Source organism: Eutrigla gurnardus (assembly GCF_963514095.1).
Source record: "Eutrigla gurnardus genome assembly, chromosome: 6".
Lineage (NCBI taxonomy): Eukaryota > Metazoa > Chordata > Actinopteri > Perciformes > Triglidae > Eutrigla > Eutrigla gurnardus.
The window spans coordinates 8,538,292-8,562,615 of NC_139920.1; the positions used below are offsets into that span (position 1 = coordinate 8,538,292).

The window sequence follows — 24,324 nt, forward strand, 5'->3', positions numbered from 1 at the left end:
AGTCTCACACTTTGCTGGACACAGGACGATCCTGTCCAGGTAACGTCCACTTCCACTCTCCAACTCCGACGAGTGAATTTGGCTTCGGGGGGCTACGGTGGCACATTAACCACATTTTTGGAATGAGCCTTCGTCCTTCAGTCAGGCAAAGGCAGGTCAATCAATAGTCGAATTTTTGGGTGTGTTGGAAATGCATCCATATCAAATAGTGCTCCTGATATTCTCTTCCTCAAAACTCAGACTTAGCACTCACAGAGCTCTCATGTGTTCCCTTTAACTCTCCGCTGGTGGCTGCCGACACCCCCCCCTGATCTTTGCAAAACAATCGCATGAGCGTGCCGCGGAACTTCTCCGCTCCAAACAGGTAGATCAGCGGGTCCATGGCACCGTTCAGGCAGGTGAGGGAGGAGGTGATGCGGTTGGCCAAGCTCAGGCCCCTGCGTGTCTGGCAGGAGACGTCCGGATGACTGTAGCCTAGGATGAAAGTGGCCCTGCTCATGTGATACGGCAGGAAGCAGACCACGTAGATGATCATGACCAGGCCGATGGTGCGCAGGGCCTTCAGCTTGATGGTTGGCTCCAGCCTGGAGCCCCGATGCAGGCTGTGGATGATGAGCAGGTAACAGGACAGGGTGGCGAGGAACGGTGGGGTGAAGGCCACAGCCAGTGAGTAAAGCGCGTTGCGCGAGGCCTTCTCTCTGTACAGCTGCAAACACACCGTCACGCCGCCCACCTCTGCAGTCTGGTGGGTGACCAGCAGTGGTGCCATGGAGATGGTGACCAGAGCCCACAGAGAGAAGCTGATGATGTGGGCATAGCGAGAGCGCCGAACCTTCAGCGACCTCACAGCGTGAACCACCGCTAGGTAGCGATCCCCCGCCACGCAGGCCAGGAAGTACAGACTGGCGTACATGTTGACATAAAACAGAAAGCCCGCCAGCCTGCAGGGTACCTCGCCAAAGGGCCAGTGGCCTCCGGTGAGGTGGTAGGTGGCCCTCAGTGGGAGGATGATCACGTACGATAAGTCGGCCACGGCCAGATGGATCAAAAAGACGTTCGCTGGAGAGGAAGCGCCACGCTGGTGAGAGAAGATCCAGAGAGCCAGGCTGTTACCATTCAGCGCCAGAAAGAAAACCAGGATGTAAAAGCATCCGAACAGTGTGTTCTCCACTGTTGTGTCCACGGCCTCACAGCCTTCTGATGACTGATTGGACAGCAGGGACGGCAGCTCCATTGTAGAAGCCTCCATTTTGGTAACTGAGGAGACAGAAAAAAATGCTAATAATGTATATATGTGTCCTTACAGCATTTTCAGTTAGAAATAGAAACATTTCCTACTATTTGGGTTGATACAAAGCAACTTGTGTGTGTTTGTAGAAAGATAAAACGTATTATCGATGGCTGAAATCAGGACTCATCTCTGACCATTTCAGTCACAACTTTTCCAAACACGTGCTTTTGATTTCTAAAATAGTTCATTGTTAGTATTCAGACAGCAACGTGCCCCAGTGACAGGAAACCCAACCCCTGTACACACCACTCTGCACACAAAACACACACTGACAATAGGCAGGGAAAGTATTTGTCCCAGTGCCAGTCTCACAAGGTAACAATAGATGTCAGTGTCCCTGGCTAATGTGCGCATGCCCTCGGAGAGGATAATTACTTCATTCTGACCACTACGAGTATGAGACTTCCTCCGCACACCATTAAGTTCAGGAAGTCCAAGTCATCAGTTCTTCACTCTTCTATTACCAGCTAATCTGGCCTCTTAGTCTGATTTGTCAGCAAGAATGATTTCATTCAAAGAGAATTGAAAACTCTCAGAGGTGAATAGGAACGTCTATGCAAGACAACACTGTGCAGTAAACATTAATTAGCTGCTATGCATCACGTTGTCGTCTAAAATGCAGTGTAAATTCAGAGTAAAATTTCAAACCTGCTCTGTAATGCGAGCACAGCCGATATGAGTCTGAAAATGTGTCTTTATATCTCTTTTAAAGGTTTTGGGAAATATATTTATTCACCTTCTTGCCAACAGTGAGCTGAGAAGACAGCCACCACTCTCATGTTTGTATGCTAATTAAGCTAAAGCTAGCAGCATGTTAGCTTAACCGAGATACAAAATGTCATCCTATAAAGCAAACACACTTTATATCTCCCTTATTTAATCTATAATGTCGCAAGAACTGTAGGATACAGCTAAATACATTTGGTAAAAAAAAAAAAAACAACCCAAATAAAATTTTCTGAAGAAATATCTTGCTTTCCATGCTAAGTTTGTGATTGCTGTAACTACATTTGAGTCTCCTCGTCAACTCAAAGTTAAACTTTGAGTGTGAAATGGATCGACTTTAACTTGAACATATTGTCAAACCTTCCTCAAAGGGTTGCATATTTGTTTTTAGTGTTTTGTAAACCTCAGAGGACTATTTAGGCACACCTTAAATATCACCACCCACTCCTCCGGCCGTCCTCTAACTCTGGCGAGCTCCAGCTGTCCAATCTTCTCATTTTGTTTTATCTCCTCAATTTCTACTTTAGCCAAACATCTACAAAAACATCCCTGGGATATGAAAAGCAGTAATTAATCTCAGCCAGTTCTCAGCAGTTCTCTCGAACTTTCACTTTGAAATTTGCGGAGGATCCAAGATCAGCATCAAAACATGTGCTGCAGGGACCAATGTGTCATACCACAGATGTTTCTATAGCTGAAGGGAGGCTCCCAAATACACAATGCAAACAGCTCAGTGAAAACAGTGCAAAGAGATTAAGTATTGCTGCTCATCCCAGGGCTCCTCAGCAAAAAGCGAAGGGGATTGTCAGCGGCTCACTGTTGGGACTTTTGGCCCATTAGGAACCAGCCAGATGCAGCAGCGTGGCTCTTTTCACGTTGTGTGCTCCACTGCTGCACAGACCCGAGCTGTGAGACCCACAACGGAGGGTATTTCTCAGCCAAGGCTCAGACTCAACGCATTCAGGAGCCCCAAAGAAAAGGGTTGCAGTCCCAGCGGGGATAACAAACCAGAGCAGCACATCTCAATAGAAAAGCTCCCATAAATACGGATCCCCGAGGGATAATCCTAAAGAGAGGCAATCCTGAAATATGCCTCCATCACAATGATCTGGGTAAGCAGATCTGTGCAGGAGTGCTGGCAGAGAGGAGGCTGAGCACCCTGGCACCGCTCCTTTACAGATTAGTGAGTAACAATTTGTTGTGGCAAAAGCTGTAATGTGGACAATTCCCCATTGTTAAAACACATTCCATTAAAACCCCAAGTAGAATAAAGTAACTGTGAAAGTTTATTGGATTAAACGCGACTCATAATCACTGACTGGAAGGTTCCAGTCTTGAAAAGTAGATGATAGATTGCCATCACTGCAAGCTTGAATGCTGTTTTGAGATTTACATGAAAAAAAAGTGATGCATTTTACAAAATACAAACTTAAAACTGCACACTCAACTTATATTAAGTATATTGTTTAACTGCAAACGTTTGTGCCGCTTAAATACAGTATGTGCAATGAAAACATAAGGAATCCCTCTTTATAATGTTTTAAAAAACAAAACAATAAATGCATCTTAATCAAAATGTGAGGTAGAATAAAAAAAGACTTACCTGAGCTTGACAGTGAATGGACTTGTAGAAGAAAAGGCTGTCTGCTTGAGGAACAATTCAGCTGCTGAACAATCAGGAGTGCAGCAGAGTGAAGACTGAGGGTCCGCCCGGCGAGCTCTGCAAGAACTGAAGCTCCGACACAAAGAGCGCTGTCCTATCACCCCCTTTACTCTCCCTCAAGATGTTCTCTGGAATGAGACTGTAGCTCTTTTTGTGTCTCAACAAATTTGATAACAGAAAGGGAGTCCCAATGGGAGCCTTTCGTTTGAACCTTGACCCCACCCTTTCTTTCTCCATCGCTTCTCCTCAGAGAGCCACTTGTGCGCTCCACAATAGACTGAGTCAGAATAAGCGGCACATTTTAGCAGCGTGGAGAAGAATGGCATGCCTCAGTCGCAACGAGACGTCGGGTGTGACTCCATGGAAACGAAGCCTAGTGGTGCGCCGAGTGCCTTTACCATGAACTCCCACCCTCCCAGTGATAGAAAGAAGATGGACTATGTTGTTAATTTAGGAGTTTATGACTGCAGTCTCAGAGATGATCTTTTGTAGAGTGGGCCCCATTCCCTATAGGAGAGCAAGTGAAAAACAAGAGCGGGGAGTTTGAAGGGGCTTTGGGGAGGAGGGGGGCTTGGAGGAAAGAGAGGCCCTTGTTGGTCTCTCGCCTCCTGGGGGCATCCTGAATTGGTATGCCCAAAATAATCAGTCACATAGCCATCAGACAGATGTGGAGAGAGGACCCGCTGGCTGAGGGGGGATAATATTTCTTTCATAAAAGCAGTTCACAGCTGTGTCAAACACATCGGCTCTTTCTCTTCTCTGTATCAGGGATATGCAAATGGTATTCTGTAGACTTGAATGGAGCCACTATCTGTGCAGGCCTGCAGAGAAGCCTTGACATCTCTACCCTGTTAATCTACTGCCAACAGCAAATTGGGATGGCCCCCCACTTTTGTTCTGCTTCTTAGCGCTGTCTGCTGTGTCTCGTAACCCTGAAGCAAAAACATTGCCTTGTTTAAGTGCTAACTGCCATAAATATATCATTCTTCTTACTGCTGTGAAGGAGCAGCGTCTCCTGGCCGCTCACAGAAAATCAGATGAATATTTTGATTAATTAAACTCACCAACAGGCTTCTACTGGGATAATGTTTTATTTGAATTTTTTAGCAGAAACAAATATATAATAATAACAAAGTTTATTGAATAGTTTTTTTCATGAGCAGTTCAATTTAAATATTTTCTAACGTTGAATTTATGAAAAGGTACTGTGGAGTTTTTGAACATTATTAACACAATGAAGCACAATGGGGGATCCCTGTTTTATTTGTGTGAGCGTATGTGCCAGACGAGCAATTCTCATTGGACTGAAGAGGCACCATCTTGGCGTGCGGTATCCAGTACAGACATAACTCCACTGGGCAGGTTAATATGGAGAGGAATACATCTCAGGAGTAGCAGAGGTGAAGTACAGTACAAATACTTTGTTACTGTACTTCAGTAGAATATTCATGTATCTGTACTTTTTATTTTTCTGACAACTTTTTACTTTTACTCCCTACATTTTATAACAAATAGCTGTACTTTCTACTGATTACATTTTCAAAACAGTTGTGTTACTTAAATTGTAATGCATTTGAATTATAGATTATTATTTTTCTTATTATGAAGTGAGCTTCAGTTAAACAGCCAGTAAAAACATCCTTCATAGGGATATTTTTTACTTTATATTTAAGTAAAATTCAAAGTAAAGATGTTGAAGCAGTACTTCTACATTTAACAGAGTAGTGTACTTCTACCTGAGTATAGAATGTCTGTACTTTTGACTTCTCTGAGTAGTGACTTCAAATAAAAACAAGGATTTCACAGATTCATTTTCTATCCACAAATACCACCAAACTTAAAATAAATAAATACGATGTTTCCTGTGCATATAAATGTCTAAACAGAATTCTGTTCATCAGATGCAGATTCTATGTTTAAGTCATACTTTTAGACACTGATAAATGCACATGGAAAGTATTTTGAAATAAAACATTATAGGATTAATAAATTGAAGTTGGACATAATGTAGAATGCTGGCATTTATTAACGTACGGTTCTGTGTATTTATACATTTGTTTTATATTTATTACACTTGGGTGGTATTTATGGATAGGAAGAAACATATCAGGGAAACCTCAAATTGTTATACACATTAATAACCTTGTTTATATTTGTTGATCATAAACCACGTATTTTGCCACTAAGACTATTTTCTGGGCTGGAGATTATGTGCAGAGTATTAGAATTGTCTTGAATGTGAGTTCTTTAAAGCAGGATTACGCTTTGAACACAAGCCACAGAAACATAATCTTTAAATACAAATCTACAACAACTATCTTTTATGCAATAAATCTTTTTTTTTTTACTGTGCACAAATACAGTTGATTGCACTTTCTAAGACACAGAACTGTTCCTGCTCTGCCTCTTTGTGTGCATGAAACTACATGAGTCTAGTTGAGTGTGCAGCTTTAAATCTGCAGCGACAGACACAAGTTGCGTGACTCTCCAGCTGAGGCTCACATGTCGAAGCGCTGGTTCCTGGTTTGCGAGGCCTTCTGCTCTTTGAGGTACATGTTGACATAGGAAGTTATAAGATCATCCATCTTGTAACCCTTTTAAAAGGAAGACACGGGGGTAAAGAAAGGAAATGAGAAGAACACACTTTAACAGTTTATCATTTAAAGTGTCTCATGATTGTTCTTACCATTGAGGTTTCACACAGGAATTTGCTCCCCTTGACTAAATTGCCAATGGTCATGTGAAAGTAGGTGCTTCCACTGCACCAGTTAGCGATGCGGTTAAATGGGTGATTTGCCAGCACATCCTTTACAAGAGAAAGAATTGTTAATGCTGGAAAACCAGGAGCAAGACGTCAAAGGGAACCATCAATGGTGAGTTCATTTCTTTTTCACCTTGGTTTTAGGGTGGATGATGGTGAGTCCTTGCTTGCTGACAGCTATACGCACAATATCTGGGAAACCTGGTTCTGATGTTTGCTGCAAAGAAAGTCAGAAAGGCAAATGAGAAAAACCTTTCCTTACTGTTATCGTGACTATTTGCTTGCAGCAGAGTTAGTGTGCCTGAGTGTATAAACCAATCACCCACCTACTCAAATGGACTAGCTAGCTTAAAACCATGTTTGTGCTGCCTTTACCTTCACTTCAAAGAATGCACAGCCGAACGTCGGCCAGCGGCAGACCACCTTCAGAAACGCCACCTTAGCTTCTTCAACAGTCATACCAGCTTGTTTGCTAAAAGAGGCGCCGACACTCTGAAAATAAAAATATATAAATATCACAGTGTGATGCAACGCTCTTGTTTTTTGGAAGTATTTGCACTGCTTTTAATGAGGTTAATGATTTCCAACGCCCCCGCAGCCTTCAGGCTATGCTGTCACAGGAAGAATGGTGATATTGTTCATTTGAGCAATTAAAAGATTAAGTCTGGCAACACTCCATATAAGTGCATGTGTATTCAGAGCCTGATATATTGTATTCCTCTGTGCCATAGAGCTCCATTGTTTTCCAAAATCTATCAAGAACACATCAATGAGCCACACTGTTGCCCTGGACGACTGCGTCGCTACAGCGTTTCAAAGGCGGCTGGAAAAATGGGCAAAACAGCGTGGGACGTCAGTGGAGTAGGGATGTGTTCGCTAACGGGCCATTGCATGTGAATAACTATGGATTAAAGCATTTACTGTTTGATTGTTTCCTAAAAACGAGTGCCGAGCCAGCTGTTTTAGGAAATGACTTTGCGTCATCTACGACATGTTTGAGACGGTTGACTGAAACCGCTTTAGCCATGTTAGCTGCGTTGCTCTTGGGATAACGATGTCAGCCTGTCGTTCTTCCAGAGGATGAATCCCGATGACTGAATTGATTGAACTGTATTTGTATGTAGGGTGCTTATGTATTGTAATTGTATTAACTGTGGTGATCCTCTGACTCGTCATGGTGACTTCACCAACTGCTTTGGACTACAGTTTTGAAGCCTAACGTTTGGCATTTTGGCCGTCAACCTCTTGGAATTTTTGCAGCCAGTGAAGGAAGTGACCATATTTGGACTGTGGAGGAACGCGTGTAAACGTTCACTCAAAGCATCAAAGAGGCTGTTGCTTTTGGTCTTGTCGAGGCAAGAAAAAAAGAAAACAAAGTGTATAGAATTAATTAAAGAGAATCTTGCAATGGTTTCATTGCAAGATTCCCTTCCCAGTGAAAAGAAAAGCCCCTCATACCTTCTTCCACTCATTTTCAGACATGGCCTTCTGTTGGTCCGCGGGAACCAGCTCCTTCAGCATCTTAGGAATCATGACGACCTGGTTCTTGTCATTGCCGACCTTTATCCTTAAGAGCAGAGCTGCAAGGTTGATCATTTCCTCTTTAGTGGAAACATGATAGCCTCTCAGGTACTTTGGTAGCTCCTGGAAGGAAGAAAGACCTCTTATAAAGTCTGCTATCGTTGGAATTCTCAATAGATTTGACCTTTAAGCCAAGTTGCCATATCGACAATATTGTTCATCAAGAGATCAATCTCTCATCTGTAACGTTCCTCCTGGTCATAATGAAACCAGAAGGAGAAGTCTGGAACTAGCGTTGATACTAACATGTTGATATGTCAGATAAGATTATGTTGATGGAAAGTTTTCAGCTTTCATCTCATGTGGAAAAACTAATCCGCCTGGAAAATGGGAGGGCGGACAAGCCACATCATTCAAATGTACCTGAGGGAAATGGAAGATAACATCGGCCTCTGTGTCTCTGCCAGGGATCACATTGAACCACAACTTCCTCATGAAGAACACAAGGTAGGGTACGGCGACTGGCCCGCCTGCTGAACGCACAACCAAGAGTTTTACAGGTTGATACAAAAACATTCAGAGTTATTGGCACTTCGGTCAGATAATGTGTTTACCCTCTTTGATCCTCTTGGATTTCTTGGACCAGTCAGTGATTTGTCTCAGACTATCAAAGACGTAGTCTGTGTCGTTCAAACTGAGAACCTGAAAGTAACCAAATAACAGTCTTTGTGTTACAACCAGCGGAGTGGAAGCTCAAGAAAGATGGCTGAGAACTCTGTGAAACAGCACACATAAACATATAAAATATACACCTTGTCCTGTGTTTTGACAAAAATGCTGAAGCCTTCTGCTGAATCCAGATTGAGCTTGTTGGTAATGTTCCGGATGAGATCCCTGATCTTGGTGTTGGTCGCGACCTCAAATATCTGAAGAAGGATGAGAGGAATGGCTGGTATTGCTGGAGAAATATGTGACTTCTGTGACTTTATACAAACAAGAGGTCTGTGATACCTCCTCTGTGTCGTTGGGGAAGTGGATCTTGTGGAAGATTTGGGTGCTGTTCTGTTGGATGGCGTCTACTTCAACCTGGTGTGGCGGGAGCTTCCTGGGCTCCATCCTACACAAGGACGGCAATTCATTTCATTTTGACACTCTGCCACAGATCCAGTGCAGATAACCACAATGCAACACCATGCGCCACATGTGCAAAGTCTCTTGCAGCCTGTTGTCATTATGGAAATCACACTGAAAGTTAATCAAATGTATTTTTCTAGAGGAGGACATGCAAATGCAGAGTGTGCCCATGTCATTGTGAAGGTGATGCAACTCCTTCACAAGTCGACATCAGCATCGCTGCAAGCAAGTTCTGCTTTAAACTGCACAACTCAAGGAATTTTAAATACGAAGTCCATATGTTTCAGTTATATTTGTTTGGTCTGTAGAGTGAGATTAACCTCATTAAAGGTTAAAAAGGTGCCACAGCGTGACTTTCCCTTTTTCACGTTGGCTGTCATGTCAGCTGCTAACCAGAGTGTGGAGTGTTTTTCTTGTTTTCGGCATTAGCTGCTCTACAAATCAACCTGCTGCTGTTGGCACACACCCTCATGACGCACTCTTCACACACCCTTCTGTGAAACAGCGGTGGTGTGAAACAGCGGTGGTGGGAAACACGGTGCTGTGTGTTTGTGACGTTTGTGACGTTTGCGGCGGCGTGTTGGGCTAACCTCAGGGAGCTCTGCAGACGCTGCAGGCAGTCGGAGGCGAGGGGCTCTCGGCGGCGTGACTCAAGAAAACGCTGAGTGTGCTTGAGAAGAGACTGGCTGGGAGGAAACAGGCCGCAGCAGAGCCACATGAGCTGCCAGCCCTGCTCCATGCTGAGCCTGGGTGACAGGACAGATCAAATGAAGCACATGATGACATGGTTTGTATTAAAACAGCTTTTTTGTACACTGAAACATGGAAGCGGGGAGGTTGCCCTTCAGTTCCTCTTCTGGAAAAATGGCAAATGTATCTTATGTTTTCACACATTGTACTTCCTCCAGTCTGAATAGTCTATATACTTCAATTAATTAGACTTAGCCGTTTATTTTCTTTCATTACTAAAGCGATGGAGAAAAAGTGAGTATAACAGTACTTGTTGTTATTGCTGCTCATCTGCTTCATGATCTGGCAGTAGATCTCATCCCTGAGCTCCTCATTTTGAGTGGCGGGGCTGAAGATCTGGTCGGTGAGCTCGAGAGCACTCTGCATCTGCTTGGTGGGGTAATCTCCCATATACTTCAGGATCGGTGCACAACGGTCAAGGAGGAACAGACATGCTGGTTTCATACACTTTGAACATATCATTGGCTGGTGATGCTATCGATAGAATCTTTTCTTGTTTGATAAGTTAGGCTGTTAGCTTAACAAGCTAATAAGATTAGCTAACTAGTTATCTTTGCTATATTAATTACTTTACTTAGCCATGTCAAATGTCTTTCTTTGGCATGTCTAGTCATTGGCTAACATGTTTGGTGATGTTGGCTGTATTGGCTATGGAGAAGCCCTTTGCTAGCTCAGGTAGCCCTTTGCTAGCTCAGGTGTCCAGAAAACGACACTCCTGAAATAGGCTAATATTACATTCTTGGGTTCAACCCATGTGCTCATTGTGCCCTCATAAAAAAAAAATAATTAAAGATGTAGAATGAAACTGCCATGTGAATGCTGGAGGCTGAAAATCTGATGCTATGCTGAATTGCAGGTTTAAAAGTGCAAGAAAGTGAAGAAGTCAAAATATGTGCTGTTTTTTTTTGTGTGTCAGTTAACAAGAGATTCTCTACACTTTGACCTGAAATTATGTATTAGAGAAAAACAGAGTTAAAAAGTATCATGAAAGTGTTTAAAGCTCCTCTCCGCTCCGCTCTGAATGTCCAATACACACCAATGTTAAGAAGGCCTTTCAGCTTCAACTAAAGTTTAAGACCTTAAAAAGTTTGTATGTTGAATAACAGCCTGAATGAACGAAAGGTGTGGGACGCGCTAAAGTTTGAATGGAGTTGCTACGTCAATGTATGGGAATGCACTTGAATGGGAACAATGTGTGGAAAACATTGATTATTTCTGAAAGTTTTAAAGGTATGAATGAGAAAAGTTAGACCACACATGTGCTTATTGAGCTGAACGTTTTGATGTTTGAACAAAGTTTCTACATGATTAATATGGAAAGAAATTAGATGATGAAAGAAGCAGGCGGAAGAATAACAATACATGAAACATTCATGCATCCAGCATTTACACCATCTACCCCTTTCTGATGACTCTGGGGTGAAGAGGATATCAGTGAATGCCAGACAGGCTTTGTGGCTGAGCTCTGGGTTGCCCACCAGTTTCTTGAGGAGGGGCTGTCTGATTGGCTCTCTGGAGTTGGCCCACAGCCTCTCAGGCGCAGCGTTCCTGGACATCACCTGGCGGTTCACATCGTTGGTCGGCTGCCTGTGGGATCAAGGAAACAAGATGCTGTCAGTGCTGTTCAAGTGAGCGTTAACCTGCTGGAGAAAAAGAGAGGGCGCTTCCAGATACCTGAAGTACTCCAGGGAGAATTCTCTTAGTGTGACAGGAGCTAATCTCTGCAGCGTTCCTGTTTCCTTCTGGTTTGCCTGTATGATGCTCTTCCTCTGGTTGGGAGACAGGTTGAGCAGGCTCTGCAACAAAGAAAGCACATTTCCATACATACACACTCTACAGGTCCTGAGCCCAACAACTCCTCTGAGAAGGATGAGTCATCAACGTCTCCATACCATGACCTCATTGGTGGGTTTGCTGAGCGTTGGCAGGATTAAGATGGCCTCGGTGGGGATGGCTCCCGTTTGTTTTGTGCTCTCATTTTGGCCCTTTATCCAGCCCCGTTGCTGAGAAAACTCATCATCTTTGATTATTATAATGAGCTCTCCCTTCTTGAAGCTCAGCAATGTGGGGTCATCTGTTGAGGAATGGAAGTTAATGCAGAAATCAGTTCCTGAAAGAGAGAAATCAGCTGTGACCATATAAGGGAGCCCTCTGACCTGCTTGGTTGGCTTCGCTCAGGGTCACAGCGTACAGAGATCTCTCTCTCAGTCCGCTTAGGAACATCGTAAGCAGCTCCGCCATGTCCTCAGCGGTGCCTCCGCTCAGAGTGAAGTCTCCTTTCAGCGTCAGCAGGCTCAGCATCTGGCCGGACGGTTTACCCTCCCTGGGTCAGAACACAAGAACCACCACTCTGCTTTAGTGGACTATTCCGTATTGTGAACACTACACTGCTCCCCCGTCCTCCTCCGTGTCTCTACCTCACGGTGTGGACGCCGGTGACTTCAGGGAAGGAGAGCTGCAGCAGCCTCTTCTCCCTCTCGTCCAGGAAAGTGATGCCGGTCCAGTTTATGGCCACGATGAACTTGTTCTTTTGCAGCGGAGGACCTTAAAAATAAAACCATGGAAGGGGAAAGAAAGTGTTGCTTGATTTATTGCAGTGACCCTGAAGGAAAGAGCATTAATGAGTTCAGCAGTAGAGACTCATCAAACCACAGCGTTTACTTGATGAAACTAAACATTACTTTCATAAGTGATTGATCATCTATTTTCATGATTAAATTGATAATTCAATTATAGAAGGGAGATAGAGGGGGAAAACTCGAAGTCATAACCAAAGAAAAGCTCAAATTGTTCTTCTCTTCCAGGACCATAAATGAAAACAAATGAGCTATAATATGTATACATTACAAAAAAATATGTCCTCTAGTCCTCTACATAGTCCTCTACATAGTCCTATATATAGTCCTCTACATAGAAAGCCTGGATTGTGAGTGGGAGGAATGATCGACTGAGTGAGTCATTTCAGAGACAACCAGGGAAACTCCATTAGTTACGTTGTATCATGGAGGCCTGTTCAATAACTTTGATGTCGACTGCATGTTACCACAATGATTCACTTTGATCTGTTGAGTTCAATAGCGACTGTGTCAGTGAGTCAGAGCTCATTCTCATTACACAGCACTGACTGGTCGTTCAAAAGCAGCTTAAAGGAGAAATCCGGTCATTTTTGACCCCATTTTCGTTGTCCCTAGGGTCATCCCGCCTTATTAGAAGCAAAAAACCAGACAAAAATTGACGTTGCCTAGCCTGAGATCTGTACCTGCCTGGCAGCCTTCCAGACTCGCTCCAATGCTAACCCATAGGGGCAAGTTTTATCTAAATCCAAGGAAGACGTGTCGTTCTTGACCCACTTATTCACTCTTAATCAACTACTTTGCTTGAGTCTTAACCCCAGTGGGGTCGTGCATTTATAAATATCCTTGTATATTCCAGTGTGACATACATACAAACAAGAAGCAGCAACAACGGGGACTGCTTAAGAAAAAGCAGCTTCACTGCTCATCATTAAGAGAGTTTTTCTCTTTATTCCAGAGGACAGTGTAGAAATGTCATACTACAGTACATGTTTTATGTTCTGCTGTGGTACAAATACTAATCAATACAATCCATGTGGCATTTCGCCTGAGTCATCCTGAATTTGTTTTTAGTTACTTCATTTTTTCACTTATTTGTCATCAGTCATGAACAGAGAAAATCCATTTCCATATTTGAGGAAGGAAAACCATCCCACATTTTATGATGTTATGTTTTTATGACAGAGATAGTGCATACTAGTGAATTTACAATTTAGATAAATCCTCATTCTACAATAAATTCTCCATCTAAAGTAATCAATCATTGTAAATGTACTTATGACTAATTTATAATCATGGAGAGCATGATGCCGTCTGCTTCCAAGTTTTAAAGATTTCTAATTCAGCTCAAAATCACATTGTCTTGTCATCCATAGCCGTATATTTTATAAAGACTAGCAAATTTAAATGTATGAAATTATCATAATTATACATAATTAATAACTTCAAAATATTGAAATACATAAGAACAGAGAGGCAGGACACCTACCTGACACTTTGACCACTTCAAAGAAGCGAGAGAAGAACATGGGCCACTTCTCTCTGGTGAAGTCCACCATCTCTGCCTTCACTGAATCTGCCTTCTGTTTTGAACTCAGATATGGACCCTGGTGTGGTTTTGAGAAAAACTTCAACTCAAGGCCGTTGTCAAGGCATCTTTCTCTGTGCAGCACCGTGGTGATACTGACCTCAGCATGAGCAGTGCTGACCATCTGCACCCATTTGCCCTCTGACTTGGCCTCCAGCAGAGAACTGTTGATGCAGTCCTGAACAGCCTCCTTCACATGTTCCGGGCTGCTGTCTGAGCCATGCTGGATATATAAATGCTTTGCAGCGAGCTGAACTAAATCATCCTCCTGTGAAAGTGAAATGTGGGGGAATAAATGTCAAATTTATATGTGAGAATACAGCATGAAGAAGATAATCCTCCACACAGGAGCCCAACCTTTTCACTCTGGTACTCTCCGAACTTCAGCCCGTGGATGACCTGTCTGTAGATGAGGTCTGTGCTGATCTTGTCCTCTTTGCAGTGGTGCCAGGGGGTAAAGACCTCCTTGCGGAAGAAGAGACGCCAGGGAGCGTGCTGTTCCTGCCCTCCCCTCCTCTTCACCTCCTGCTCACACTGGGAGATGGCATCCATCACGTGCTCCCGGCCGCTGCCCAGAGCCCACACCTTCAAACAGGTCAACGCTTCAAGTTACCAGATCTAGATATTCTAAAGTCACTAAAACAGGACGTGTCCATAGATTCTTTCTTCATATAAAGTCTTAAAAAATCAAGATGTGTGTGAACAAAAGCTCAGAAACATAATTTACAATTTTAATCCATTCATGACTCACTCTTGCCTCAGCAACCTGATCTTTTCTGCATTGCTTTATTACACGTTTTACTATGTATGAAATGTACTGAGCTTTGCAAGTGTTTAGTGGTTATGGTTTTTGCAAAAATCACATTTTAAAATACATTTTTAATATTTGTTTAGCTACTATCGCCATAGCGTATAGTGCACACTGAGTTTTCCCTTCTTAAAAGGCAGAAATAATATGGATGGGACTGTTCTAAAGAGTCTGTGTGAGAAAGAGCAGATCATCACCGACTGTGCTACAGGAACATATACACCGAGAGAATTTAACGGCGTACCTTTTCATACAAGGCGACGTAGACAGAAAAGCCAAAGGTGTCTTTAAGGTTGACTTTGCTAGAGAGGAGCTGGCAGATCTCTTTGGAGGTAGATGCTGAGTCGACAGGCAGGTTAATGGAGCGTCCATCCATCAGCATCACGGACACAATCATGGGCTTTTTTGTCTTGGTTGCCTGGCACAGAAAACAAAGATCACGTTGAAGAAATAGTAATGAGATCTATTGTGCAGCTCACTCAAGATAAAAAAACAACAACGATGTGCTCACTGAAAGTTGAGCTGTAATAAAAAAATATGTAAAAAGCCTTTTTGACAGAAACAAAACTCAGTTTTTGTTGCTGACGCCAACCCCGAGAGTCTCAGTGTGAGTTATTTTGCATAAGGGTTTACTCCTCATGGACTGAAGTGTGCTGCAGACCTTCTTCAGGATCCTGAAGATAAACTGGAAAAGACAACATGGACCAGCAGACCCACAGAGCAGAGGATCTTTGACTGAGCATTTCTGCTTTCTCAGTCGGTAAACATGCACTGAAGAAACCTCAAAACCAGGACAGATTAAGCTAAAACGTTCCATTTGGCAAACTACCAAATGAAAGAATGTGTTTTTCTTGATTTGTGAACTGTGAACTTTTTTAAATTATTCATCAAATTCTCTAGGGACAATGCATATGCATCCATTTGAAACATTTACAGGAGCATCTTATATGGGCGTGAGTACCTGCAGCTCCAGCCAGGCTGGAGGCTCCCCTCTCACACCATTCAGTACTGTGCGCCGCAGCCTTTCAGCACAGTAGGAAGCGTAGCCTCCTGGAGCAAAACGGATGAAGCTTTGCAGATACTGCCAAGAAAAAAGATCAGAAGATATGTGTAAAAGATCATCACATTCTGCACATTGTTTAGACTGGAGCAGCCAACGCAGCCGTTTAACTTACCCGTATAAAGCGATCACTTGGAGGGAAGATGCCAAGACAGAGGGACAGCAGGATCCAGCCACGGAAGTAGCTGTTGCGATTGTTGTTATCTTGAAGCTGCTTGCAGATCTGACAGTAAATTTCATCCCTGGACAGACAACACACAAAAACTGTATTAACTAAAAAGTTGTTTAAATGTACGGTATGTGATCTTTTTAAACGGAGCTTCCGTTACCGGAGGTCAGGTCTGACGATGGCGTATCCCACAATGATGTGGAGTTTTTCGAGTGCTGAGAGCGGCCGTTCCAAGGTGGGCCCTTCTTCCTCCATGACGTCACTGTCCTCATTCACGGTTTGCAGGGCGGGAGGCTTGGACACTTCAGTCAGATCATCTGACTGCAAGAAAAAAAAACACACATCAATATGTTAAAGAGAACAGCAGGTGAAAATCTTCTCTAGGTGTCGACCTCACCTCCTCCATGATGATGGACGGTTTCCTGAAGCCTGAAACGGATCTTGGGATTGCATTTTCTTGAACAGCTGATGGTTTTCTGTTTCTGGACAGTAGGTCAGTGAACGTGGAGCCCTTCCTCGCTCGAGGGCTCCCTTCTGGCACGGTGTATACCTTCAGGTTTGCTGGATCATTGGGAACAGCAGAAGCCTTCCTGTTTTTTGTCAGAAGGTCTGTGAAAATGGAGGACTTTCTGGTTTGTGTCGGCTCCTCGGGTGCTGTTGAGGCCTTCCTTTCTTTTTTATTCCTTAGCACCCTCTAAAAAAGTCAGAAATGATTTATGAAATCTATGACAGATTAATGTTAATCTACTAAATCAGACAGTATTCAATGATATATTTACCTGATCCAGGCCAACCATGTGGCTGAGACGTCTGTCCTTTCTGGAGATCAGCTCCTGCGGCAGTAAGCGTTCCTGTGTGGAGACTCCCTGGACCCGGACCTGCTTCTTTGGATCAGGGAGGTCTCCCATGAACCTCAGGATGATCCACCACACTGTCAGAGAAGCCTGGCCAGAAACACCAAGGTATGTTAATGAAACAAACAGACGTTCCTCAACAACTGAAATGAGAAATGGTCAAAGAGAAGCACCAGGACGTCTCCTTCATCCTCGTGGTACAGCAGAGGCTGCCGAAGCCTCTGGCGGATGTGGGTGTGGGTGGCTGCACCCTGGAAGTACATGGAGGCAAATTTGTAGAAGGAGTACTCATCCAGGTCATCATCATCATCATCCTCTTCTTTGGGAAGATCTTCCTCCATGGGGAGGTCGTCGATGTCGATCTCCTCAGTGATCGTCCCTTTCCTTTCAAACTTCTGAAAAAAGATACCAACGTGAAGTGAGCGACTCGACAAGGGATACAAAAATGTGCAAAGCTGTGGGTTCCCAAACCTCAAATCCCACAGGGGCTTGGCCCTCCTGTCCTCCGACCGTAACGGGCAGGAAGTCAAAGATGCTGTCCACCATCTCCTGGTCTGTGATGGACTGAGTCTGAGCTTTGGCCTCCATCTCTTTCTTCCTCCTCAGCACTTCCTCCAAATGTTTCTGTCTCTCCAAAATGATGCGCCGCTCTTCTTCTTTCTCTTTAGCAGAGAGGTATATCTGCACAGGACACGAAGGAAGATCAGGAGAAAAGCAACATCCTGAACATCAACTGCCTGCAAAAATGTCTTTTACTACCTAATTAACGATGCAACCCAAATACCAAAGCAGTGGCTTGGAATAAATGGTGATTAAATAAATAGTTGCACTTAAAACTGCTTTATGATAGAAACATACCCACATATGTGTGTTAAGGAGGAAAATAACCAACCGAATATAGATCTGAATTGGTGTGAACCTGACATTTAGTAAATTCATCACCACAATAACCCCAGTAAGCCTCCAGCAGCTACAACAGGTAACTTCACAGTACAAGCACCGCCATCATCCTGAGTGCATGGAGACTACATAGATAGCAAGTTAGCAGAGAAGTCAAAATACTTAGCGAAAAGTAAAACGCTAAAGCTAATATAAAATAGTTAGGTAAGAGAGGATAAACATTTGAAATAGCTAGATAAATGAATGGATACATGGTTGAAATTGTTAGAGACTCGTAATAGATGATTGGTTATAATGTTAGCTCATAGTAATACATTGTTAAATGGTTGGCTAGAAGAACTGGACATTTGGAACTTGGATTCATCTGATAGGAATGAGAAAGTACGTCAGACCAAAAAGGTTTGGCTCCCACTGCTGTGCCAGATAAAACCGACAAGGACTTTAACCTTCTTTTACACTTGTCACCCAGAGAGGGTTCTTCAAGACTCACATCTGTTTTTATCTTGTTGACAGCCTTTCTGGCCAGCCGGCCCCTGGTGCATGCCTGCAGGAGGATCACAGCCTGTCTCTTGCGCCTCCATTCCTTCCTGGCCAGGTATCCTCTGGTCCAGGCCTGCAGCACGACGACTGCCTGCCGCTTCTTCTTGTACTGGAAGTGGAGCTGACGAGAACGAACCTGCGCCTGCAGCCTCGCAAAGCCCAGCTGGACCTAGAATTACGATACATATTGAAGGAGTTGATTGCATATCAGGCCTATATTTTCACTTTGTTAAATACTGATTCATTAAACAGAGACTCACCACTCTGTACAGCTTTCTGCCTTTGTGTCCTCTCCAGTTTTTCTGAATGACAAGAGCAGCTGCCTTTTTCCTCAGGAACTGTCTCCTTTAAAAGGGCGGCAGTCAAACACTCATGAAGTCACAAGAACCAAAAAGAAAAAGCAGCTCATGTTACAGCTTTTGTCCCATACCTGTATTTGTAGCCTCTCAGGACTTTCTGGATCAGAAGTGCTTTCGCATTTAGTTCTTTCATCCGCTCCAGTTCCAGCATGGTGTCATGGTAGTCCTGAGAGAAGAATTGTTTTGGTGTAAATATTCACTCCTGACTTAAATATTATATGCAGCTGAATACCTACTTAGAGAAATGTACCAATTCACCAAATAATGTGGTTTGTTAGGCTGTAGCTACACACAGCGTTGCCATGAGCTAAATGCTAACAGCCCCATGCTAACATTCTCACAGTGTTATGTGGACTCACTGACCAACCGACAACAGACAGACAGACAGACACATTGCCATCCCCGGATTTTGAAAATAAAAAAAAGTTTAAAAATCGCCTTTACTTAATTACTGAACTTGTAATTAACTTGGAAAAAGCAGACAAATTCATATAGATTTGCAAACTAGATTATTTAAATATAACAAGTTCCATGATATCATCACTTCAACATTAGCTATTCAGTTGCTTAAAAAAATGCCTCCAACTATATTCATCACTACAACAGACTGTACATCAAAATGTCGGCCGGCACCTTGAGGAAAATCTTGGTCTTGCCAGTCTTCCAGTCGCCCTCTCCAGCAAGCACAGACTCACAAATGCTTTCACAGCATTTCTCTTTACTTTCCTGTTGGAGCAAAAAGAAGACTCACAGCCAGGGGAAAGGTGTGAGGATGTCTTCATCAAAATGATCATGTGAACACCTCCAACTCACTGTTTTGGGGTTACAGCGGGAGGTTTTCAGAAGGACCCGGTAGCGGTGTAGAAACTCATCGAACGTGTAGCGTACGGGATATCCAGCTCTCCGGATCCTGATGGTCTCCATCATTCCAGAGTAACGGAGCTGACGCAAGCACAGCTCTCTGTCGAACAGCTGACACACGGGGGGGTTTATTTAATTTTAGGTACAGATTTCAATACGTTTTATTTGGGTTAGAGTGAATGCAGATGTTTTCCCTCACCATCGGCTTCTTGAAGTCATTGGGTTTAATGCAGCGTATGAAATAGGGCTGGCACACAGTTAGTGTTTTCATCAGCGAGTCCAGAGACTGACGGAATTGGCCGGTCAGAGTTGGCGCTCGCTTCTTGCCATCACTCGCTTGCTGTTTGACACAAACAATACGTTACTCCATAGAACAACGGTATTCATTCATTTCCAACTGATTATATCTGCGTCTGATGCTGAAGCTAAAGGCTGCGCTGACCCGGAGGCTGTTGTTGGCCGTGGTGATGATCATCCTGGGGTTGACGCTGTTCTTCATGGTACTGGAGGGCAGCACGTTGTGAAACGCCTGTTTGAGGAGTTTATTGGTGGAGGTCTCCACCAGCTGGATCAGGTCTGAGCTGACGGCATCGCGGTTTTTCTCGAGGAACCCTAAAAACAAGACCGATGCGATAAGGACACCACACAAGACTTGCATGAGAATGATTTGCTGCTTGTAAAGCCAAAAACATACCTTTTGAATCATAGTAGACCTCTCCAGCAAAATGTTTGATTCCAAACTGAGTCTCATAGTTGTTCTTGGGGGGGACGTAGATGTTCCCTTTCCCATGGACTTGATTTAGCTTTTGCAGCAGGGTGGCATCCGTTCCCTGGAAAGCAACATAACAGGAGAGTGAGACCCGCTTTGCTTTGTTACATTAAACTTGACGAGGTGCGAGGAGGATGTCGACCTTGGGGAAGTTGCTCTCTTCATCAATAAGCGCCAGCATGTTCAGAGGTTTGCCTGCCAATACGTCCAGGGTGCCTTGGTTGTCTTTGTAGTCAATGTGCTTCCAAACAATGTTTTCCCGGGCGTACTCGTCCTGCTCCAGCTTGAACACATGCTTGACGAAGAACTGCTGCAATTGCTCGTTGGCATAGTTGATGCACAGCTGCTCAAAGCTGCAACAGCACATGACGGAAGAAAGTGGACTTTGGTCAACATGCCAATTAACAATGTGTCCGGCAGCAATAAGGCTCTGATGTCATGAGAGTTGTTGTGAACGCCAACCTGTTTTTCTTGAAGTTCTCAAAGCCAAAGATGTCAAGCAAGCCTATTGACTGTCGGACCTCCTTGGAATCCTCTGATGATTTGTTAACGGCAGCGTTGATTTTGTCCACGACCCAAAGGAAAAGCCTTCCATAAATAGCCTTGACAAATAAGGACACTCATGTTATTACTTCCACACTATGTCAAATGACTCCATTCATAACGTCTCTCTCCATAGCTTTCAGGTTTCTTCTCCGTTTTTAGTCATGATTCATTCGTTGCCAGATTTTATATAATTTTATCCGTGACCTCCTTGTGGTATATCAGTTAAAAAATGGTGTAAGAAGATAAATCCTCAATTAATAATTATCATTATTATTTTTACAGTATGTTAAAATGAGCTGATTAACTTCTAAAATACATTTTTGCCCGTTGAAAACAAAGACTGTTACCTTTACAAAGGCGTCCCTGCCATCCACAGCCTGGGCAGAGGTCAGAGGTTTGGAAACACTCTCTCTGGCTGTCATGAAGGAGCGATGAGTTAGACTCTTCTCCAGCGCTTTGGGATCCACCTGAGGTAACGGGACAAACACAGTCAGACGGGTCTCCGCTCCATTTAATTGCATTTATATGAAAAAAAAACTTCACATACCTCCAATAGTTGGCTGGCTGTGTTGAAATTGTTTGATGTGAGGATGTCACAGCCCTCTAGGTTGTTTAGTATGGTACCTGAAATTAGGCAAGACAAATGTGTTGTGGCTCAAAAGACACATGTACAGTACATGTATCCCATGGTATGCTGCTGTCCTCACCCTTGAAGTCCACATTGCCCAGGTGAAGGATTGCAGCGAGCAATTTGGAGATTTCCCAGGCGTCATTCTCTGTGAACATGAGGATCTTCAGAGCTGAACGGAAGTGGGCGTATTCCTTCACATCATCGCGTCCTTCACAGCTGGTGCACTTTCCCTGGTGATGCGATCACAAGGTGTAAAGCTTAATGTGAACTCTTGAAGTTTTCCCTGATTCACAGTCGATTTATCTTCAAAGTCCATCAATAAAGACAGAGTTATATTCTAGTTTCAGTTTGGGGAATTATTGAATTACCATGATCAGATAGTTGTAGTCAGAAGCGTTCCCGAGGGAAAGGATCTTCTTCTGCTCGGCCGGCATGCCCGTCAGCATGTAGTAAAAGATGTGGTAGTTTCTCTCCTCAGGCGCCTGCACATCCCAGCACATGATCTTTACCACGTAAAGATTTGACTTCTACCATGTTACCGCATTTGCTAATATAAGACCAAATGATCTCCCCACCTGACGACAAACTCGGGACTTCTCCAGCAGGTACTGATCAATGCGGGCCCCTTCAATGGCCCCATCCTTGGTGAAGTTGATGTCAATGTACTTCCCAAAACGACTGGAGTTATCATTACGAATGGTTTTGGCATTACCAAAGGCTGGGACGACAAAAACACAAAGTATAACATGGCAGATGAAGTGGAAAGGAGGGATTCAGATGATTATGAAGACTGATCTATAACTTTATGTTGGTGTTTTGCTCATACCCTCCAAGATAGGGTTTGCTTCAAGAATTTGCTGCTCGATCCAGGAGTGCTGGCCGCTCACTGAAGCCAGGAACTGCAGCATGAGCTTGGTGCTCTCGGTTTTCCCTGCTCCTGACTCTCCACTGGTGGGGAAATAAACAAGTAAGCATGGGTAGAGACTCTTATCTGTTTCCTACATACATCTCTGTTTCAAATCCCTTCCAATGTAGTTTAAAACTTCTCAACATTGAAAAAGGGGTTCCACAAGGTTTAGTTTTAGGTCCCGTTATTTTCACATGCTATATTAATAACCGAGGCCTGTGCGCTTATTGTTGATTTCATATGGATCCAGATGACAATATATGCACTTAATAGTCCATTTCTCATTCATAACATGGAGCCTCCAACAACTGACATTTGTTTAAAATAAGAACATTTAAAAATCATGTTTTTTTTCTTTAAATAAATAAATTAAAAATGCCCATTTACCTTAACACAAAATCGTTTTTAGTGAATACAAAATACGTTTTTTGTGGTTAAATCTACATTTCCTCCAATCCTGGACCATGGTGATATCTTATAGTTGTCCAAAAAAGGTATTCAGTTTACTTTGACTTATTAATATTTTACCAAACTTTTCATCTTTATGGTGTTGTCTTTTGTTTAACGATTATTTCTCACACTTATTACTTTATATATACTTTGTTTATTACTGTGAAAAAAACCCTGTAGCAAGAATAGATCATCAGTGAGTTGCCCTGTTTAGTTAAAGGATTAAATGAATCAATCATTTGACACAGTCTAAACAATAATCTGCCATCAGCCTCAGACAAAAGCAGACCTGATCACACAGCACTGGCTCTTTTGGTTGCGGCGCATGTTGAAAAAGCAGCTGTCTGCGATGGCGAAGACGTGCGGCGGCAGTTCCCCCAGCCGTCGGTCTGTGTACATGTGCACTTGCTCGGTGGTGTAGATGGGCAGCAGGTGGTAAGGGTTGACCGCCACCAGAATGGAGCCTGTGTACGTCTTACAACAGAGAGGGGGGGTTAACCATCATACAGTAGCACGCTGGAGGAATGTGACACATGACCATAAACAAGTGATTGTGGTGGAGGCAAATCACAAAGCCACTGAAACCAATGACCCCGTCTGATTATGGCTGCAATGCACGATATGCGTGTCGCCGATATGATTCATTTGATCTCAAGTTCATGGATGGATTATGATCATGAAAAGCCGTGTTAAACACTTTGGTTTATCTCATAAAAAGCGAGTTCAACACAAAGGCATCTCTGCCATGGTCAATTTGGCCGCCAGCATTCATAGTATTTTTATACAACAAAATGGCCTGATTCATAATTGAACACACACTGCTGAGCTTTGCTGACATAGAAACAGTGGGACGCTCTCTTTGAACAGAGGCTCATTCGTCTCTATGGAGACAAACAGCACTGTGATTAACTAAGGGACAAAGTCTAAGTAGATAGAAAGCCAGCGAGTGAGGACATGGACGAGTAAGCCTTTCCACAGCAGATTATGGACATCGTAAAACTCAGTGGTTCAGAGCAGCAGCGGTGCTAGTGATTTTGGGCTATATGAAAGAATATAGTATTGGGCTTCCCTCCCTCCGACCTAAACCGGCCACCAGCCATCTAGGGTGCCCTGTCAGTGCTGGGCCCTTGGAATCGTCCTCACCCCCCCACGGCAGCCCTGGTTCAGAGTGAATCCTAGGAATAGAAACCTACATAGATGATGCCTTCTTTTTGTCGCACCAGGAGGTTCCTGAGGAGCCCCGCCTCATTGAGATCACCGAGCCTTATCATGTCATCCACGCCCTTCACAGAGGTGGGGTGCATGGGCCGGATGGCGCCCTCCGTCTTCTTGTTGATCTTGTGCTCCTGTGTGTATGTTATGACAGAGTGGACATTATATAGCAGGGTTGCACTCATTGTTCTGGACCTGAAACAACAGGCGAATTCTCGTGTGGTTTTGTACCTTTCCTTCATCATCGACCA

General features: G+C 43.6%; 2 protein-coding genes across 2 annotated transcripts; both read right to left on the reverse strand.

Annotated features, from left to right (window-relative positions):
• Positions 1-69: 69 nt before the first annotated feature.
• Positions 70-3,738, reverse strand: gpr17 (G protein-coupled receptor 17). Its single transcript, XM_084012084.1, has 2 exons — positions 3,621-3,738; positions 70-1,257 (listed from the first exon to the last, which is right to left on the reverse strand). Exon 2 carries the CDS (start codon positions 1,247-1,249, stop codon positions 230-232), a length of 1,020 nt encoding a protein of 339 aa, XP_083868210.1. The 5' UTR covers positions 1,250-1,257; positions 3,621-3,738; the 3' UTR covers positions 70-229.
• A 2,410-nt stretch (positions 3,739-6,148) lies between these two features.
• Positions 6,149-24,165, reverse strand: myo7ba (myosin VIIBa; the record flags this gene model as incomplete). Its single annotated transcript, XM_084011465.1, has 45 exons — positions 6,149-6,274; positions 6,367-6,486; positions 6,575-6,658; positions 6,817-6,933; positions 7,900-8,085; positions 8,386-8,495; positions 8,577-8,664; positions 8,775-8,888; positions 8,974-9,079; positions 9,687-9,842; positions 10,097-10,250; positions 11,279-11,433; positions 11,521-11,642; positions 11,739-11,920; positions 12,003-12,169; positions 12,264-12,390; positions 13,909-14,026; positions 14,108-14,275; positions 14,365-14,592; positions 15,060-15,233; positions 15,777-15,896; positions 15,991-16,117; positions 16,205-16,365; positions 16,442-16,738; positions 16,824-16,988; positions 17,072-17,293; positions 17,370-17,579; positions 18,289-18,507; positions 18,599-18,683; positions 18,769-18,863; positions 19,331-19,423; positions 19,511-19,669; positions 19,758-19,898; positions 20,001-20,170; positions 20,253-20,388; positions 20,470-20,680; positions 20,790-20,929; positions 21,221-21,340; positions 21,421-21,497; positions 21,581-21,734; positions 21,873-21,986; positions 22,080-22,222; positions 22,331-22,452; positions 23,151-23,335; positions 24,055-24,165. The coding sequence occupies 45 exons, from the start codon at positions 24,163-24,165 to the stop codon at positions 6,179-6,181; spliced, it is 6,549 nt and encodes a 2,182-aa protein (XP_083867591.1). The 3' UTR covers positions 6,149-6,178.
• Between the last annotated feature and the right edge of the window lie 159 nt (positions 24,166-24,324).

What these genes read in the sequence shown, in the direction of transcription:
- gpr17 (XM_084012084.1), bottom strand. Translation starts at nt 1,249, where the DNA reads ATGGAGGCTTCTACAATGGAGCTGCCGTCCCTGCTGTCCAATCAGTCA.